Source organism: Panthera onca, chromosome C1 (assembly GCF_046562875.1).
Source record: "Panthera onca isolate mPanOnc1 chromosome C1, mPanOnc1 haplotype 2, whole genome shotgun sequence".
NCBI classification, from domain to species: domain Eukaryota; kingdom Metazoa; phylum Chordata; class Mammalia; order Carnivora; family Felidae; genus Panthera; species Panthera onca.
In genome coordinates, this window is record NC_138346.1 from 142,825,429 (window position 1) to 142,846,716 (window position 21,288).

At 37.6% G+C, this 21,288-nt stretch overlaps 1 protein-coding gene across 1 annotated transcript in view; it reads left to right on the forward strand.

Moving 5' to 3' along the window:
* DIPK1A (divergent protein kinase domain 1A) overlaps positions 1 to 21,288 on the forward strand; it is a 107,538-nt gene that overhangs the window by 79,267 nt on the left and 6,983 nt on the right. Inside the window, exon 3 of the mRNA XM_078451653.1 lies at positions 19,994 to 20,101. Coding sequence (XP_078307779.1) covers positions 19,994 to 20,101 — 108 coding nt within the window. The remainder of the gene's footprint in view (positions 1 to 19,993; positions 20,102 to 21,288) is intronic.

The following is a 21,288-nucleotide window of genomic DNA, read 5'->3' on the forward strand; positions in this document are numbered from 1 at the left end:
AAGAAGTATCAGTTAACAAATATTTTTTGAACACCTACTACATGTCAGTCATTATTCTAGGTGTGGTGATTTAGGGTAAGCAAGATATAGAGTCCATGTTTTAAGGAGCTTACAGTATAGTGGAATATGTATAATAAAAACAAAAATACACAACAACTTTAGGGACTAAGAAGTGTAATAAGAAAGGCTATAATAGCAATATTTTGTAGAGAATGGCTAGGGCATGCTACCTTAACTAGGGTAACTGGGAAAGTCTTCCCTGAGAAGATGGCATTTTGATTAGAACTTGATGAGAAGGAAGCAATTACATGAATATCTGGGCAAAAAGCATTTTTAAAAAAAGGACCATAAGTGCAAATGCCCAAGAGGGAGCAAGCTTGGGAAATATGATTGATTTCATGAGTAATTTATGAAAATCTGCCTCATTACTTTAGTCATTTCATGTACATTTTATTTATTTTTTGTTTTTTAATATTTATTTTTGGGGAGAGCACAAGCAGGGCAAGGGCAGAGAGAGGAGGATCTGAAGTGGACTCTGTGCTGAAAGGCTGACAGGAGCAAGCCAGTTGTGGGGCTCAAACTCACAAACCATGAGATCATGACCTGAGCTGAAGTCCGACACTCAACCGACTGAGCCAGCCAAGTGCCCCTAGTCATTTCCTGTACATTTTAAAATCTTGGATATTGATGGTACAATTCATCAAGTATTGGGAACTTCTTGATTATAAGTAGTTCAACCATATTATGTTAGTCTATTGGAGAAAATCCTAGGCTGGAGTCAAAGTACCAGACTTCTTTCTTGTAGTGTACTATATGACTTCGAGTAAGTGACTTCATTTCATTGACTTGCTATTAAGTTCATTCATTGTACAGGTGGGAGAACTACCCTGGCCTTGCCCTACCCACATCACAGATTTTATGGACATAAAGTAGAACTGAACCAGTTACAATGGCTTTCTATTACTGAATGATACTGTAACATATCTATTGAATATAGAGAAGGTTCTCAAGTCTTTGACTTGATTCCATTTGGCCTGGGGCAAGTACCTTAATATTTGATATTGCTATAACTATAACATTGTAATTCAGAAATTTCTCCAGAAGATTGCCCTGGCTGTTCCATTCAGAGCATTGCTTCCAAGCTGAGATCACTGTTTAGAAGTTAGATATCATAGGTGACCAATAGAATGTGATAAGCAGTTTATTTATATTTAAGAATCACAGTCTATCTTGTCCTACACAGCTTTCTTCTTCTCTGTATGTACTTATCTTTTTCCCTCTCTCTTTCCATTTGTATATGAGAGGTCATAGCTATTATAGTGGTTAAGAGCATAAGCATTGGAATAAATGAGCTTCAGGCTTGAGTTCCAGCTTTGCCATTCCTTAGCTAGATAGCTTTTTCTTAACCTCTGTAAAGTGGGGATTAGTAATACTGTTGTCTCATCAGGTGATTGTGAGGATAAAATGAGCTTATGTATTGAAAGGCTTAACACCATATGGTTTCACTCTTATGTGGATCCTGAGAAACATAACAGAAACCCATGGGGGAGGGGAAGGAAAAAAAAAAAAAAAAGAGGTTAGAGTGGGAGAGAGCCAAAGCATAAGAGACTGTTAAAAACTGAGAACAGGGGCGCCTGGGTGGCGCAGTCGGTTAAGCGTCCGACTTCAGCCAGGTCACGATCTCGCGGTCCGTGAGTTCGAGCCCCGCGTCAGGCTCTGGGCTGAGGGCTCGGAGCCTGGAGCCTGTTCCCGATTCTGTGTCTCCCTCTCTCTCTGCCCCTCCCCCGTTCATGCTCTGTCTCTCTCTGTCCCAAAAATAAATAAAAAACATTGAAAAAAAAAATTAAAAAAAAAAAAAAACTGAGAACAAACTGAGGGTTGATGGGGGGTGGGAGGGAGGGCAGGGTGGGGGGGAGGGCAGGGTGGGTGATGGGTATTGAGGAGGGCACCTTTTGGAATGAGCACTGGGTGTTGTATGGAAACCAATTTGACAGTAAATTTCATATATTAAAAAATAAAAAAAAATAAAATAAAATAAAATAAAATACACATAAAAAAAAAAAAAAAAAAAGAAAGGCTTAACACTGTGCCTGGCCCACAGTACTCAGTAAATCATCATTAGTATTGTTTTCTCAAGTTTATGCCTTTGAATCTGACTGGGAAGATAGCACGCGCACACACACACACACACACACACACACACACACACACACACATATTATATGATCAGTTATATCAATCAAGGTTCAAGGAGAGAAGCAGAACCCAAAGAAATATATAGTAAGGGGCACCTTGGTGGCGTAGTCAGTTGAGTGTCCAACTCTTGATTACAGCTCAGGTCATGATCCCAGGGTCATGGGACCTAGCCGTGTGTGGGGCTCCATGCTGAATGTGGAGCCTGCTTAAGATTCTGTCCTCTCCCCCACTCATATGCGTGCGCACGCGCGCGCTCTCTCTTTCTTTCTCTCTCTCTCTTTCTCAAAGAGAAAAAAAATTAAAAAAAAAATTTTTACACTTATTTATTTTTAAGAAACAGAGTGAGACAAAGCATGAGCGGGGGAGGAGCAGAGAGAGAAGGAGACACAGAATCTGAAGCAGGCTCCAGGCTCTGAGCAAGCGGTCAGCACAGAGCCTGATGCGGGGCTGGAACCCACGAACTGTGAGATCATGACCTGAGCCGAAGTCGGACGCTCAACCGACTGAGCCACCCAGGCACCCCCTTTTTTTTAAATTTTTTTTTTTGAAAAAGAAATTTTTTAAAGGTTTAGGGGTTCCTACATGGCTCAGTTGGTTAAGCGTCGGACTTTGGCTCAGGTCATGATCTCACAGTTCCTGGGTTTGAGTCCTGCATTGGGCTCTCTGATCCTCTGTCACTGTCTCTCTGCCCCTCCCCAGCGCCCCCTCTCTCTCTTTCTCAACATAAATAAATAAACTTAAAAAAAAAAAACTATCACAAGAAAAAGAATGTTTAACTCTGTGTGGTAATGGATGGTAACTAGAATTACTGTGATGATTATTTCACAGTATATGCAAATACCAAGTCATTCTGTGGTACGCCTTAAACTAGGATAATGTTACATGTCAGTTATATCTCAGTTTTTTTAAAAAAGAGATTTATTACAAGGAATTGACTTACCCAGTTGTGGGAGCTGGCTAGACGAGGCCGAAATCCATAGGGTAGATTGTCAGAACTTCTTGGGCATGGGTTGAAGTTGCTGTCCACTGACAGCATTTCTTCTTCATCAGAGGAGCCTCAATAATTCTCTAAAGGTCTTTCAACTAATTGAATCAGGCCCACCCAGATTATCTGGTATAACCTCTCCTAAAAGCAATTGATCACAGTCTTCAGTTATATCTACAAAATACCTTCCCAGCAACACCTAGATTATTGTTTGCTTCATTAACTGGGGACTGTAGCCTGGTCAAGTTGATACATCCAAAGACCATCAGATTGGATTAAAACGATTTAGTTGGGAGGCACCTGGCTGGCTCAGTTGGTGGAGTGTGTGACTCTTGATCCCAGCATTATGAGTTCAAGCCCCACATTGGGTGTAGACATTACTTAAATAAATAAGTAAATCTTTTAAAAAATAAAATAATAAAATGATTTAGTTTGTACCAGAGATAGTTGTACTGCACCAGTTTAAAGAAAGAAGGCTTCAATGAACACACATCTCTGTGGGTAGAATAGTAGAGAAAGGCTTCATAGAGGATGTAGAAACTTCTGTAGGCCTTCTAGAATAGAAAGAATTAGGTGGGTTCTTGAGGAATGTCTTTCTCCTTGTAATTAGAAATCAGGCTTGCTTTAGTACTTTTATCCCAAAGAGCAATTTGATGATTAACATTAGATCTGAGAATTCCCAGAACATGCATTAGTAGCCACTGAACCACAGCCTTGGTTGTTGGGCCGTTTGGCTGCCCATAAATTAATAGATCTTCCTCTTTTGTCTTTTCATAGTAAATTTAAAACACAAACCTAGAATGTGGAACAAATTAGATATGTATTTCATATAAATTATATACTATGTGTGAATTAGTCTAATTTAGTAATCAAGTATATTTCTCATAATTTCAACATTGGAAATCAGTATAGAGCATTAGTATTATTTACCTGAGATGTTTTCTCTAATCAGTGGATAATTTTTATTAAAAGATGTTATAAAGTTAATGTGTTTCTTATCTAAGGTTCCAGGAAGCTAGGAGCTAAAACTGGAATTAATTTCACACATTGTATATTGATTTGCAATTTGAATTAAAGTTTCTTGTGTTCAGTTTTTAGTAATAGTGTGATACTATCCACTGTTATATCCATTATTTAGAACTTGATTCCAGTGAACTGCATAACAGGCTTTTAAATAGTAGGCTTTTAAAATTTTGAGAAGTGGGGCGCCTGGGTGGCGCAGTCGGTTAAGCGTCCGACTTCAGCCAGGTCACGATCTCGCGGTCCGTGAGTTCGAGCCCCGCATCAGGCTCTGGGCTGATGGCTCGGAGCCTGGAGCCTGTTTCCGATTCTGTGTCTCCCTCTCTCTCTGCCCCTCCCCCGTTCATGCTCTGTCTCTCTCTGTCCCAAAAATAAATAAAAAATGTTGAAAAAAAAAAAATAAAAAAAAAACTTTGAGAAGAAAACGCAGTGGGGGTGGTTTACCAGGAGAAGCCAAGGTTAACTTGGTGGACGTTGTAAGCACTGAGAACGGTTCTGCTCTTCTTTGTTTAAAGGCAGCTCTCTCTGAAACTGAGGGGGCAACCACTAACTCACCCTAATTAGATGCTCTTGGAAGGATCTGTTTTTTTCCAGTTGTGCTTTTTTCTTTTATCCACCAAGCTAATTAGAATATGTTGTATAGTTCATTGTACATTTTCTCTGATTACAGAAATCACTAATTCACTCATTATTTCAGCAAGTTCTACTTGGTGCCTAGTCATAAAGGAATTTTTCACTGTTTGTGTAGTTTTCTGCCTTCTTTAAAAAAGAAAAAAAGTAAGGACAGGGAGAGAAATTTTCCTTCCATGTAATTTTCAGGACAACACTGTTTAATATTGGTATTTCTGACATATTCCTCAATGATGGAGAGTGTTGGTTTTGAGGTTCTATCTGCATAGTAATGAGGAATCACTCACTGCCATGCTGGTGAACTTTTGTGAGTATTACTTGAGCATGTGCTTTAAAGTGGAAGCAATAAAAGATAAGGAGGCCCTGAATTTTATTACAGTCTCTTTAAAGATCTAATTTCTAGAAATAATGGTTTGTTGCTTAAAACAACTAGCTTAACATATATGAAAGTTAGGATATTTAGAACTATGTTTTCAATTAGATAGTGATACATAACGATTTCATTTAGCTTTGCATTTGCTTAGGATAAATTATTATATGACTCTAGAGGTTCATTTTGTGTTGTTATCCTCTGTTTTTAAAATATATGGAATGAATCCACTTGGAACATACTGTCTTCAGAGTAGAAGCGTAATTTTTTCCTTTTAAGAAAAGTATAATTTTCTTGTATGTCAACTTGAGTTAGATTACCAATCTCTTCCTGGTGAATTTACAGAAAAATATTTACTAAACAAGTGTATTTCAAGTTTTAACAAACATAAGCCCTATTCTAGGGGTAATGTTACTGTTTAGATTATAGTAGCATTTCTGGTGACCTTCGTGTGTTAATGCTGCGCTCTCTTATATCATGTGATGGTCACTGTAATCCTGAAACAGGTGGTATTGTTACCATTAGCATAATTCCTGAGAAGCAATAAAGAGACTAAGGGTTAAAGCCAGTTTAGAGGAAACAAGCCAGCAGGGCAACTGGCTGGCTCAGTTGGTGGACCAAATTACTCTTGATCTCGGGGTTGTGAGTTCAAGCCCCATGTTGGGTGTAGAGATTACAAAAATAAAGATTTTTTAGGAGAAACAAGCCAGCAATAAACACCATGATATTTTAGTTACATGCTTACCAGTATTTGCTAGAACTGGGAGATACAGAGATAACACAGGTCCCCTCCCTGAAGATGCTTACAGACTACTAGAGGATATGGAAAAATAAACAAGAAGCACATAATTGAGACTGGGAGTAGGGTTGCTAAATTTAGCAAAACAGACAAACACAAAAACAGGATGCCCAGTTAGATTTGAATTTAACTTAAAAATGAGTTTCTTTTTTGAGTGTAAGTATATCCCAACTATTGCCAATAAACAACTAATATTTTTTCAATATAAGTATGTCCCCTGTGATATTTTACTGGGAAGTCGGAGAACATCCCAGAAGACTCCTTGGAAGAGGTTATATCTTAGCTGAATTTTGAAGAATCGGGCATTGCAAGCAGGAGGAGGCTTGTGCACGGCTACATTCAGATAGGAAAGAATGCTACATTCCAGGAACTGCCTGGCTAGAGCAGAGTATGAGGAGCAATTTACGGAGGTCACAATAGCAGAGTCAAAATCATAAAAGACCATTTACGTCCTGTTGAGGAGTTTGCCTTCCATCCTCAGGGCAGTATAAAGTCAACAGAAGTTTTTAAGCAGGGAAGTAAGTGGTCAGATTTATGTTTCAGAAGAATTTCACCAATTGTGGTAGAGAGGGTGGGCTGGATAGGAGATGCCACAGGAAGGGAGACCAGTTTTATGGTTGTTGTAGTAATCCAGGGACAAAGCAGTCAAGATTTAAATCATGGCGTTAGTGGTGGAAATGGAGGGGGGAAAATCGTTTCAAAGATATTAAGGAAATAATTTGATTTCCAGCACTTGGTGACCAGTTGAATGTGGGGGGAACAGGGAAGAAGGAGAAGTTTAAGACAACTCACTGTTTATTCCTTCAGATGCATGGGTGATGGCACCTTTCAGTGACATAGGGAATAAAAGCTTAAGTTTGGATAAGAGGAAATAAGAGTTGACAGCAAGTATAGACTGCTGTTTCTAGGAACTGTGCTGGGAAATCGGTCAGTTTTGATTTGGTTTAAATTTTTTTTAATTGTGGTAAAGTATACAGAACATAACATTTACTGTATTTTTAAATGTGTACTTATTTATTTTGATGGGGGAGGGGCAGAGAAAGGGACAGAAAGAACCCCAAGCAGGCTCAGAGCTGTCAGCATTGAGCCTGACTCCAGGCTCTATCTCACTAATGGTGACATCATGACCTGAGCTGAAATTGAGAATTGGATGCTTAACTGACTGAGCCATTCAGGTGCCCCTAACATTTACCATCTTAATCATTTTTTTGTTTGTTTGTTTTTCATTACCTTTTTCAGCTTTACTGATGTATAATTGACAAAATTGTAAGATTTTTAAGGGTGCAATGTAGTGATTTGATATACATACACATTCGGAAAGGATTCCCTCCCTTGAGTTAAATAGCACATCCATTACTTCACATATTTACCTTTTTTTGGGGGGGGGTGAAAACATTTAAGTCCTAATCTCAACAGATTTCATTTATACAATGCAGCATTATAAACTACAGCCACCATGTTATTCATTAGATCTTCAGACCCTTATTCATCATCTAACTGAACATTTGTATTGTTTTACCAATCTCTCCCTATTTTCCACACCCCCCAGCCCATGGTGACCACTTTCCTACTTCGTTTCTAGGATCTTGACTTTTTTTTAAAAAAATGTTTATTTTGAGAGAGAGACAGAGTAGGGGAGGGTCAGAAAGAGAGGGAGAGAGAATCCCAAGCAGACTCCGTGCTGTCAGCACAAAGCCCGACCTGGGGTTGGATCTCACCAGCTGTGAAATCGTGACCTGAACTGAAATCAAGAGCTGGATGCTCAACTGACTAAGCCACCCAGGCACCCTGACTTTTTTTTTTTTAATTCTACATATATGTGATACCATACAGTATTTGTCTTTCTCTGTCTGACTTATTTCACTTAGCATAATGCCTTCCAGATTCGTCCATGTTGTCACAACTGATAGAATTTCCATATTTTTTAAAGGCTGAATAATATTTCGTTGTGTATATGTATATATATGAATTAATAAAATGTGTGTATGTATATATTTATGCATATATATATACATATTTGTGTATGTATACCTATGTATGTGTGTGTGTGTGTATATATATATATGTGTATATATATATATGTATATATATGTATACATACACCGCTCTCCCCCACATTTTCTTTATTTGTCCATCATTGGACAAATATTTTTTTTATAAGACAGGTTCTTCTTCTTTTTTTGTTTTTCAATTTTTTTTTTAAGTAATCTCTACACCCAACGTGGTGCTTGAACTTATGACCCCAAGATCAAGAGTCACATGCTCTATAGACTGAGCCAGCAAGGTGAACCTACTTAGATTGTTTCCATACTCTGGCTGTTGTGAATAGTGCTGCAATGAACATGAACAGGTATCTCTTTGAGACAATAATTTCATTTTCTTTGTATATATACCCAGAAGTCAGATTGCTGGATCATATGGTAGTTCAATTTTTAATTTCTTACAAAACCTCCATACTGTTTTCCACAGTGCATTGTAACCATTTTTAAGTGTATAGTTCGTAGTGTTAAGTATATTCATGGCTGTGAAACCAGTCTCCATAAACATTTTCATCTTGCAAACCTAAAACTTTATACCCATTAAACAAGAACTTCCCATTTTCCCTCCTCCCCAACCCCTGGCAACTACCATTCTACTCACCATTTCCATGAGTGTGTCTACTTTAGATACCTCATAAAAGTGAAATCGCACAGTACTTGTCATTTTGTGCCTGGCTTATTTCACTTCGTATAATATCTTTAGGGTTCCTCCATACTGTAGCATGTTTCAGAATTTCCTTACTTTTTAAGGTTGAATAATATTAAGGTTGTACATATATACCACGATTTGTTTATCCATCATCCATGAGTGGACCCTCGGGTTGCTTCTAACTTTTGGCTGAGAAATTGTTTTAAGTTGACCTCATCCAGTTTGGTTATGCACACTCCTTAGATTCTGTTTTGAAAGATAAGTGTAGCTACTGAAAATATTTGCTCCAGGTGAGTATTAACTATTCCCGCACCACCATATTACTGGATTATAAAATCTGAAGCAGGCTCCAGGCTGTCAGCACAGAGCCCAACGTGAGGCCCAGACTCACGGACCGTGAGATCATGTCCTGAGCCAAAGTCAGCACTTAACCGACTGAGCCACCCAGGTGCCCCTATAATGATGTGATTTCTGCTACACATATAGGCATTTATTCAGCCCATTTTTATTTGTAAGCAGTCACAAAACTTTTAATATAATCAGTCTGTAAATTTATTAAAGTTTTTATTCTGTCCTTTTCAGTATTCTATTTGCATGAAAGATTTACTCAAAGCAGAAGCAATGATACTCCAGAGACAAGCTTCTGTTACCCTTATAATTAGCGTCAGGCAACTAGAAACTCTGAGCCAGTGATTCTTAAAATGTGGTCTCTTTGACCAGCAGCATTAGTATCGCTTCTTGGAAACTTGCTGCAAATGCAGATTTTCAGCCTCACCGAGAACTAAATGAGTCAGAAACTGACATCTGGGTCCATCTTTCTGTGTTTTAGGTTTTTTTAATGTTTATTTATTTTTGAGACCGAGAGAGACAGAGCATGAATGGGGGAGGGTTGGAGAAAGGGAGACACAGAATCCAAAGCAGGCTCCAGGCTCCGAGCTCTGAGCTGTCAACACAGAGCCGGATGCGGGGCTCGAACTCACGGACTGTGAGATCATGACCTAAGTGGAAGTCGGATGCTTAACCGACTGAGCCACCCAGGCGCCGCCCCCTCCCCCATCTTTCTGTGTTTTAACACAAACTTCAAGAGATCTAAATCTCCCTAAAGTTTGAGAATCTCTGTTGTAAAACTGTTAACTCCAAGTACTTCTTTTTACCCCCATTATGAAAAGATAAGGAATATTTCATATTTTAGCCAATCCAAATATTTTAAATACCTTCAATTTCACCATAGATAGTCCATTTCTAACATTCATTCACTACGATATTTAACAAGCTAAAAATTTCGCCAATATGATCCTAATTTGGTAATTAATAAAATCCCCCAAATGGGTCAATCTTAGTCAAGATGTGGACAATAGAAGCATGTATTACCTTGGAGCATGTGCTTCCTTATTACCTGACTGGGACTCTTGTGGAGCCCCTATACATTCCTGGACTAAAAACAAAAATATCACACTGTGTACACTGAATAATTTTAAAGTATATTACAGATGTTATAACAGAAGGGAAGGAAAGAGTTGAGAGGGTTCTTGTGTGTGTGTGTTTGTGTGTGTGTGTGTGTGCATATGCATACATGTAGGGAGAGGAAAAGAGAGTCTATGATAAGCACAATTAATGGTTGAGAGAAAGAATTCAGGAAGAGGGGAAAGGAGAGAGGCTGGAGATACAGCGAGAGTGCAGAGAGTGGTGAAGATTAAAAATAGCTGATATAGATATTGGAGAGCGCACTGACTAGACTTGGAGAATTTTCAGGCACTGGTTAAGAGACCAACTCTGCTGTTTTGTCCTAAAGAGAAATTGTAAGATTGTCTAAAATACATTTTTATAACATGTATCTTAGAAAATGATTTAAGACCTGGTACTTATACATCTATTTGTTGTTATCACCCCTTGAGGTAGTTTCCACAGTTCATGAAATTATTCCTTCAGCACCAATGAGTTTTGTAAAATTTAGCTGAGGAGTGCCATCTTCCGGTACAATTAGGTATGTGCAAGCAAAGGCAGAGTATGGGAGAATCCTCATAGTAATAAAATCTTAGAACTGGAAAAACCTTTAATGTTTTTTGCTGAGTATCCTATTGTGAAGTTGAACTCCTTTATAATCTGTATCTTTTTAGTTAGGAGATCAGATTGCTGACAGTGATTATAGGTTGTGTGTATGACCATGCCTGAAAAACAAACAAAACAAACAGTATGTGGCCAACCAATCTTTTCATATAAGCTTGTGGGAAATTTGCTTTTGGTTTGTGATAGAAGCCACAAGTTGAAGAGCCTGTTGTCTGTGACTACCTCTTTGGTGCAGGGTTGGCTTGAAGGCTTTGCTCAAAACAAGAATCTGATTCTTATAGCAGAATGTCAGACTTGTCTTCACTGCTTAACAGTTTACCAGTAAGATACTGATTTATTCTTTTTTTTTTAATGTTGAATGGATTATAGAAAATTACTAATTTTATCTTCAGTGAGGTTTTGAAATCAAAACCATTATGTTTTTTATCATCGTTTTATATATATATATATATATATATATATATATATATATATATATATATATAAATTTTTGAGAGAGAGAGCACAAGTGGGGAGGGGCAGAAAGAGAGGAGACACAGAATCTGAAGTAGGCTCCAGACTCTGAGCTGCAGCACAGAGCCCGATGTAGAGCTCAAACCCACAAACCATGAGATCATGACCTGAGCCAAAGTCTGACGCTTAACTAACTGAGCCACCCAGGTGCTCCTTATCATGGTGATTTAATAAACATTTACTGAATACTTAAAATACTAAACTCTCTTCTGTATGCTAGAGAAAAAGGGGAGGTTCAAAGATGAATATGACTTTGTCTCTGCCTTTCCACCAGGGAAGATAACATGAACATAAATGATGTTAGATCTGGGAATATAAAGAAGGAAGGGAGGAAGAATATAGTATCAGGAAGGAAATATACAGTCTCAAGATTATTCATTGGCAATAATGTTGTGGAAAGGGCCACATTTAAATCTTGACCTGGAGCAGGTTATGAATCGAGTGTTCCTCAAGATTCAGGAGCCAAATCTCAGGACATTTGATCCTTTAAGTCCTTTAAGTCCTGTTCCAGAAGCTCTTCACAACAGAATGTGCTATTTCTGCATGAAAACCAAGAACACAGTTCATTTATTCATTTGTTCAGCAAGTGCTTTTTATACACATTTGACTATGTGTCAGGCATTGTGCAAAGTCCTAAGGAAACAAAGATGGAAGTTCTGGCCCTACTTTGAGTTGCTTATGCAGAGGGAATGAATGTGACCAGAGCCCTTTGGCAGGAACAGTGTGGATGGACATCTGACCCAGCCATTATTAAATCTGCTCTACATGTTTCTCTCCAAGATTAAGTCATTCTGGTTCTTTTACCTCAATCACTAATTAAAAGCACGGCTCTGGAGGCAAACTATCTCGCTTCAGATTCTAGCACTACCACTAACCTGCTCTGCAAATTCCTTAACCTCTGTTGCCTTAATTTATTTATTAATAAAATGGAGATAAATGATGGTAACATCTATTTTATTGGGAGGTTGTGAGGATTAAAGAGTTATACACAAAAAGCTATTAGAATAATGCTGAAATACAGAAAACAATATGACAAATACCTATGGAGCTACCATCTACCTAACAAACCTTTTGCCATATTTGCTTCATTTTTAAAAGGGAAAAGCATCACAGATCCAATTGAAGCTCTCTATCCTTCCTGATATTCTCCTTCCTCCTCCCTAGGGGTAACCACCATCTTGAATTTGCTGTGAGTCCTTACCATCATATTCTATACTTTCAGTATATGTGTACAGGGACATAAACAATATATAGTATTGCATTGCATGTTTCTAAACTTTTTTTTTTTAAGAGAGAGAGAGAACATGAGTGGAGGAGAATGACAGAGGGAGAAAGAGACAGAGACAGAGAGAGACAGAGACAGAGCATCTTAAGCAGGCTTCATGCTCAGCACAGAGCCCAACGCAGGGCTTGATTACACAACCTTGGGATCATGACCTGAGTAAAATCAAGAGTTGGACACTCAGTCAACTGAGCCACTCAGGAGCCCTGTATGTTTCTAAACTTTAATTAGTGATATTAAACTGCACCTATCATTTTGTAACTTTTTCCACTTGACATTATGTTTTCAACATTTTTCCATGTTCTTTCATTTTAAGTACTGAGTTCTTTTGAGTTAATTACTGAGCTAATTACTGAGTTCTTTCATTTTAATTACTCTATAGTCTTTCACTGTATGAATACACCTCATTTTATTCAGCCATTCTCCTGTTGATGGACATTTGTGTTGTTAACCATTTTCCACTTAGAAACAGTACTACATCCTAAATGGCACCTTGAGGTCCTCCTAGACTGTACTTTGAGCTGAGACTTTTGGAGGGAAAGATTTTTCATTATGGGTTCAATTTTTTTTTAATGTTTACCAGTCTTACTCAGATTTTCTGTTTCTTCTTGCATCTTTTCTATTGTCTCTATTTTTCTAAAAAAACTGTTCATTTCAAATGTATTGCCATGTATTTATATTATTCACTATCCCTACCTTTTCTTTCCTAATAATCCTTATTTGTGCCTCTTTTTTTCATGATCAGTCTTGTTAAAGGTTTATCTCCTTTGCTAAAGTTTGAGAACTGTTGCTATTATTGATCTTTTTCTTTTTTTTTTATTAACTTCTGCTTTTTTTTCTTCTTCTTTTGGAGGTTTACTCTGTTATTGTTGGGGTCTTTTTTAAGCCTCTTTAGTTGAATGCTTACTATTTATATTCAGTTTCTTATCTTTTTTCATCATTGCATTTAAAGCCATAAATTTCCCTCTAAGAACTCTTTTAGCTGCATCTTACAAGTTTTAATATGTATACGTTTGTTGTTGTTCGTTCTAAATATTCTGCATTTCCATTGTGGTTTTTTCTTTAATCCACAAAATAGTTAGGAATGTGCTTTTTAGTTTCCAAACATGTCTGTTTATGTTTACATTATTTTTGTTGTTGATTTCTTATTTCTTTGTGATCAGAGGATGTGGTCTATGTGATCTAAATTCATTAGAAACTCTAACCTGTAACCATAGGAGGTTTTGCTGCATCTCCTGAGTAAGGCCTCAGAACTCCCACCATCTTCGCCTTAGTAAAGACATATGCCAGTGAAATTGCTGGCCATCTGCTACAAGCAGATAATGTTTATACCAAACAGATGGTTCTGCATTCCCTAAAAATCCCCAGAGGTTGACCTAGGGAAGGAAGTATCAAGCATCTCCCATGTGATCCTCCCCAAACTGGGGTGTAGGAACTAGATTGCTCTGCTCCTCCTATGAAAGTGAAACCTCATCTTCTTGGTTACAGCCAGGTCTGAAGGAGAAAGCAAGCACGGTGGAGGCTTATCCAGGAGCTTCTCTGGTAGTGACAGCTGAAGGGCAACAGCCCCCAGGTGTTGGCGTTTAACTCTACACATGGGCAGAGCACTCCATCCCTGTCAGGGCTATCCTTATCCTCCCAGCAAACTAGAAAGTATTGGTAGGGGGGCCCAGGAGGCAAGTCTGAGGAACCTGTGCTGACCTCTTCAAGCATTGAGTACTTACCAGACTCGACTGTGCTTTGGCTTTTTCCTTGGGATCAATGAAAAATTTAAGCCCCCAAAATGAAAGGTTCAAGAAATTATCCTCAGTCCCTATCCCACACAAGAGAAGCCCAGGGTTGGCCTTCTAGTAGGTTGCAATGTATCAAGAACCACAGCTGGGCAAGACTGATCTGTGAGCCACATCATGTCATCAGACTGAGGGAACCAGACAGACACAGAGAACCATCAAAAGGTAATTGCAGAAACCAGAAAAGAGCAAGAGATCTAAAGCAGAGATTGGGAGATGAAGGTCAGAGGAATTCTTACAACTATAGGAATATACCATAGCCTTCTATTGTTATTTTAATTGGTTAATTCCTTATTTCTGCTTTCTTTGGATTAATTTTTTTTTCCAATTTCTTGAATTTTTAATTCATTTGTTTTGTTCTTTGCTGTTTGTTAACATAATTAAGACTTCAAATTCTACTCTAAATTGTTCTTTAATTTTATCATTAGTTTTATTTTTAGTTTCTGATTTTTTAAAAAATTATCATTGTTATTTTCTAGACACTTAAATTTTCAATTTGAACTTTCTCTTTGATTCTCAAGAATTAAAAGAACCTTTAGTGGCACATGGGTAGCTCAGTTGGTTAGCATCCAACTCTTAGTTTCAGTTCATTCTCCTTCTCCCATTTCTTTGCCCCTCTCCACGTCCCTCTCTCTGTCTCCAAATAAATAAACATTTAAAAAAAATAAAATAAAGAACATTTAATTATGTATAGATAGATGTTTTATTAATTTCAAGTTTTATCATATTGTGATTAGAGAACACTGTTTCTGCCATATCTACTGTGTGGAATGTATTAAGATTTTCATCTAATTTTGTGTTTTTTTAATGTTTATTTATTATTTATTTTGAGAAAGAGAGAGCATGCGAGCAGGGGAGAGACAGAGAGAGGGAGGGAGAGAGAGAATCCCAAGCAGGCTCCGCACTGTCAGCAGAGCCCAACTCAGGGCTTGATCCCACCAACCGTGACATCATGACCTGAGTAGAAACCAAGAGTCGGGCTCTTAACCAATTGAGCCACCCAGGCGCCCCTTGGTCTAATTTTGTAAATGTTCCATGGACATTTGAAAAGTCTGTTCTCACAGCAATTAGATCTACTTTATTATTCAGGCTTTCTAATTCTTTTATATCCTTTTTTTCATACACCTTATCTGTCATGGACTAAGAGAAGTCAATTAGGCTCTAATGTCTTTGTTTATTTCTTTTTTTATTTCTTACAGATTTTGCTTAATAAATTTTAATACTTTATTTGCCTTATAGAAACTCATGACTGTAATATCTTCATTGTGGATTGTATGTTTGATCATTGTAAAGAGCCTTTTTTTTTTTTTTTTTTTTTGCCTTATTTAATGCTTTCTTAACCTCTGACATCAACCTTGTCTGGTATAAGATTGTGATTTAATTATGTTTTCCTTGCATTTTCCTGATATACCTGTACTATCTTTTATCTTTTATTTTCAACTTTTTTGACACTGGTTTCTGAAGATATTTTTATTTCAGTAGATGAGATTATCCTGTTGACATTTATAGATATGACTTAGTTCTGTATCACATTTTATGACCTACTTTCTGTTTTTAAGGATTCATTTGGTTTGTATCTTTCTCTAGATGGTGTATATTTCTTTGTTTTATGCATTTTCCTTCTGATTATTTATGAAGGTCTGTATTCTGTTTTTAGCTCTTCTAATGTTTGTCTTTATTTTATAACTTTTAAAAACATACTTTATTTTTTTTTTAGTTTATTTGAGAGAGAGCGAGAGACAGAGAGAGAGAGAGAGAGAGAATGCTCACACAGGCACACGTGAGCCGTGGAGGGGCAGAGAAAGGGAGAGAGAGAATCCCAAGCAGGCTCCATGCCATCAGCGCAGAGCCCAATGCAGGGCTTGATCCCAACAGTGAGATCATGACCTAAGCCAAAATCAAGAGTTGGACAATTAACCGACTAAGCCACCCAGGAACCCCTATCCTCTATTTCTTTAGACTAAATCTACTTCTTATGAGCAGTGACCAAATTATAATTCCATTCATCTCATCTCCTTTACTCCGCCTAATTTTAATCAATATATTATTGTTATTAGTTCTTTTAGTGATCATTGGTATACTTTTGAATGTACCTCTATATCTGTTAATTGATTTATAAGATGTAAATGTTATCTTTGACCTTGAATATTAAAAATAAAGAGGGGCGCTGGGTGGCTCAGTCAGTTGGGCGTCCGACTTCAGCTCAGGTCATGATCTCGCAGTTTGTGAGTTCAAGCCCAGCGTCAGGCTCTGTGCCGACAGCTCAGAGACAGGAGCCTGCTTCGGATTCTGTGTCTCCCTCTGTCTCTGCCCCTCCCATGCTCATGCTCTGTCTCTCTCTCTGTCTCTCAATAATAAATAATCATTTAAAAAAACTTAAAGATAAAGAAATCAACATCCTTTTGCCACCTTCCATCTTCCTACATCTTCCCTTCTTAGTTTTTGTTAATTTTATAACTTTTGCTGGTATAGTTTGTAATATAAACATTCTGAGTAATATATAAAATAGTTATTAAGAGAATGAGCTCTGGAACCAGACTGCCTAAGTTGGAATCTTGACTTTATCATTTTTAGGTGTGTGACCTTGAGCAGATTGTTTAACAGATATTTATTTGTTTCCTTGTTTTTACAATGGATATAACAATAGGTTCTACCTCACAGGTTTGTTTTCATGATAATGAATGAAAGTATAGCACTAGAACAGTGCCTGACACATAATGAGCATCTAGTAATTATAAGATATTGCATTAATTATTATGAAGTAGATTTCCAGTTTTGTTTTCATCCCAGTTCTGTATTTCAACTGACTACCATGTTCAGGTTCTCTGTTCATCTCTTGGTTGCCTAAAATCCATTCTCAAGTAGTTAAGAGACACTAATGGCAGGGGCACCTGGGTGGTTCAGTCGGTTAGGCATCCAACTCTTGATTTCAGCTCAGGTCATGATCTTGCAGTTCATGGGTTCAAGTCCTTGGGCTCCCATGGAGCCTACTTCAGATTTTCCCTCTGCTCCTCCTCTTCTCTCTCTCTCTCTCTCTCTCTCAAAATAAATAAATAAATAAACCTTAAAAAAAAAGAGAGACACTAATGGGAGTTATAATTTCTAAACCTTTTATGTTCAAAAACATTTGATGCCTTTTACTTGAAAGGAAGTTTAGTATGTAAAATAATAGTACCTACTATTGAGCACTTATTAAAATCACAGGTGATCTGTATTCATTATAATATCATTTTACCTCATAATAATGCTATAATTTTATTTTTATTTTTTTAAGTAAGCTCTATGCCCAATGTGGGGCTTGAAATCACCATGAGATCAAGAGTTGTATGCTGTACAGACTGAGCCAGGCGCCTCCTTCATAATAATGCTATAAGTCAACTATTACGTGTATTATTCATATCCCCTTTCACAAATGAAAAGGCAAGTCACGCTTCCTTTCTCAGACTTTGCTGGCATTGAACCATTATCTAACATTGATGTGGCTGTGGAGAAATCTGAGGCCAATCTCATTTATTTCCCTTTAAAGATGCCTTGATCTTTTTGCCTGAATGCTCAAAGGATTATTTATTTTTGAAGTCTAGTAAAATTCAGTGGGATATGTCAGAAGGGTCATTCTGTGTCGGTTTTCTTGGGACATTGTGTGTTCTTTCAGTCTGTGAAGTGTGCTTTCACTTACACGAAGTTGCCTTGAATTCTACTTTGAATATTTTTTCTTTTCCACTTGTTCCATTCTCCTTCAGGTGGACATGCTGGATATCCTTTATCTTCTGTATCCATAATTTTGCCTCAAATTCTTTTTAGTTCTTTTTAAATTTCCATTTCCTTTTTCTCACTTTTCTTACCTAGCCCTCGTTTAAGTCTAACTGTGTTGTTATCCTTGTCTTCCTTCTTCTTCCGCCCCGTTTATAATATGGCTTTAATTTTTAGGATCTTTTCCTTTTCTTCCTTCCTGAGTTCTGCTAGCTTATTTCACAATTCCTTCTGTTATCTCATCATCATTTCTGCTTTGAGGTCTTATTTTTTGAACGGTTTCATTAAGTCCTTTGAATTCACAGCCGTATGCTTGATCTGCTTCATGGCAACGTATTTCTGGAAAATTTATTTTTATAACATTTCATTTCATTTCATTTCCTCCTTTTTCTTGTAGATTTGCTGTGTAGATCTTGGTTTCCTTGGTTATTACTTGTTACTAAACAAAAAGAGTTCTTCCTCAACCAGTTACTTACAGGAAGCAACTGGAGCAGTGAATTGTATTAGTAATGAGGCTGCTATGGTCCAGAGTGTGTGTGTGTGTGTGTGTGTGTGTGTGTGTGTGTGTGTGTGAAAAAGAGAAAAAAAGAGAAACATAGAGACAAAAATATTCACATAGATTGGTTTAGCTAATGTTATCTCCCCAGCAGATGCTCATAATATACTTTCCCTCCACCCATTTCATTAACAGACTGCCTCCAACATAGGTAACATTTTTAAGGAATTTATCATTCAGCACTGCCTTGTCCTCCTACTTCATGATGGCAAATAGAGTCCTTGAAAGTTCCCACAACTTGTGCTCCCTTAAACTTTCATTGTAAGTCAGGGTGGTGGTTCTGCCCCTCAAGTGTACCATCTGTTTGGTTCTATGCCAACTTTGAGAAGTAAAATCACAGCAGTTATTTAATCTCAACATACTCTGGACTCTGGTATAATTTTCATTGAATTTGGTAGGCCATCCTCATTAATTGTGCCTTAGGGTTACCTTGGTACCTTATCTTATTAAATATGGAGTTTGTGTTTATTTTCCTTATTTTCTTGTTTTTGGGTGATCTCAAGGATGACAAGATGACATCATGAGCTAATTTTATTTTGTTATTGTAAAATATTTTGGCATTTTTATTTTTAAACGTTTATTTATTTTGAGGGGTGAGGGAGGGACAGGAGGGAGGCAGAGGGAGAAAGAGAGAGACAGGCAGACAGAATCCCAAGCAGTCTCCATACTGTCAGCGCAGAGCCCAAATGGGGCTCAAACTCACAAACCATGACCTGAGCCAAAGTCAAGAATTGGATGCTTAACCGACTGAGTCACCCAGGCACCCCATAAAATATTTTGGTACTTTAATTTTTTATTTTAAAATTAGAACCTTTTTTTTTTTTTTTTTTTTCAACGGTTTTTATTTTTATTTTTGGGACAGAGAGAGACAGAGCATGAACGGGGGAGGGGCAGAGAGAGAGGGAGACACAGAATCGGAAACAGGCTCCAGGCTCCGAGCCATCAGCCCAGAGCCCGATGCGGGGCTCAAACTCACAGACCGCGAGATCGTGACCTGGCTGAAGTCGGACGCTTAACCGACTGCGCCACCCAGGCGCCCCTAGAACCATTTTTTAAGAGTGCCTATAATCTTAGAGCAGGTAGCATACCACCTCAGACCCTGTTAAGTGCGAAAAATAGCTTCCAGTTTTTTGCACAATATAGTCCCAACAAGATCTCTCCTCATCATATAGCAAGTAAGAGCAAAGCTCTGGATTCAAGTTCAAATCTGTCCAAATCCAGAGCCTGAGTTCTTTTCATCATAGAACTACATCTTAAAGAATATAGATATCTCTTTACAGTGTCTTTATTATGTTTCCTCTTATAAACATTTTTCATTAACTACTGTGTTTGTTTCCTGGTTTTTAGTGTGACAAGTACAAGACTGGAGTTATTGATGGACCGGCATGTAATAGCCTTTGTGTTACAGAGACTCTTTACTTTGGGAAATGCTTATCCACCAAGCCCAACAATCAGGTATGGACATTATGAATAAACATTCCAGACTGATAGTGCACTCTACTTTTACCTTAAATTAACGTATTATTAAAAGAATTCTTGAACCAGAGCTTTAGGAAATTTTATATACTTTAATTTTGTATGCTTTGATTCACTCATCCAATAGATATTAATCCTTTATTCCCAGTATATTCCAGACACTTTAGTTGTTAGGAATATAGTGGTAATTGAGATAGATAAGATTACTTCCATTATGGATCTTATATTAATTAATAGTGACTGATTCTGGGGTATGGGATTAGGGAAATGGAAACAGAGGAGTTTTGCCTTTCATCTTTCTGTGTAATATGACTTTAAAAAATTTACTTCTAGCTATAAATGCTTACATTAAGAAACAAGAAAGATCTCAAATCAACAACCTAACTTTACAACTTAAGGAACTTGAAAAAGAACAAACTAAACCCAAAGCTAGCAGAAAAAAATAAGTAATACAGATTACAGGAGAGAGAAATGAAATGGAGAATAGAAAAACAATAGAAAAAAATCAATGAAACCAAAGGTTGCTTCTTGGAAAATATCAACAAAATTGACAAACCTTTAGCTAGATGGTCTAAGAAGAAAAGAGAAGGCTCAAATTTCTAAAATCAAGACTGAAATGGGGATATTACTATTGATTCTATAGAAATAAAACGTATTAAATGAGTACTATAAACAATTGTACACCAGGTTAAATAACCTAGATGAAATGGACAAATTCCTAGAAACAGAAAGCCTACCAAGAAATAGAAAATCTGAATAGACCTACAACTAGGAAGGAGATTGAATTAGTAATCAAAAGTCTCCCAACAAGAACAGCCCTGACCCTTCACTGGTGAGTTGCCTTCACTGGTGAATTCTACCAAACATTTAAATGCTTCTCAACCTTTCCCAAAAAATTGAAAAGGAGGGAATACTTCCTAACTCATTCTGTGAGGCCAGCATTACCCTGATACCAAAGCCAGATAAAGACACTACAGAAAATCTACAGACCTTGTGAACATTAATGCAATATCCTCAACAAAATACTACCCAACCGGGGTGCCTGGGTGGCTCAGTCGGTCAAGCGTCCGACTTTGGCTCAGGCCATGATCTCACAGTCCGTGAGTTCGAGCCCCGCGTCAGGCTCTGTGCTGACAGCTCAGAGCCTGGAGCCTGCTTCAGATTCT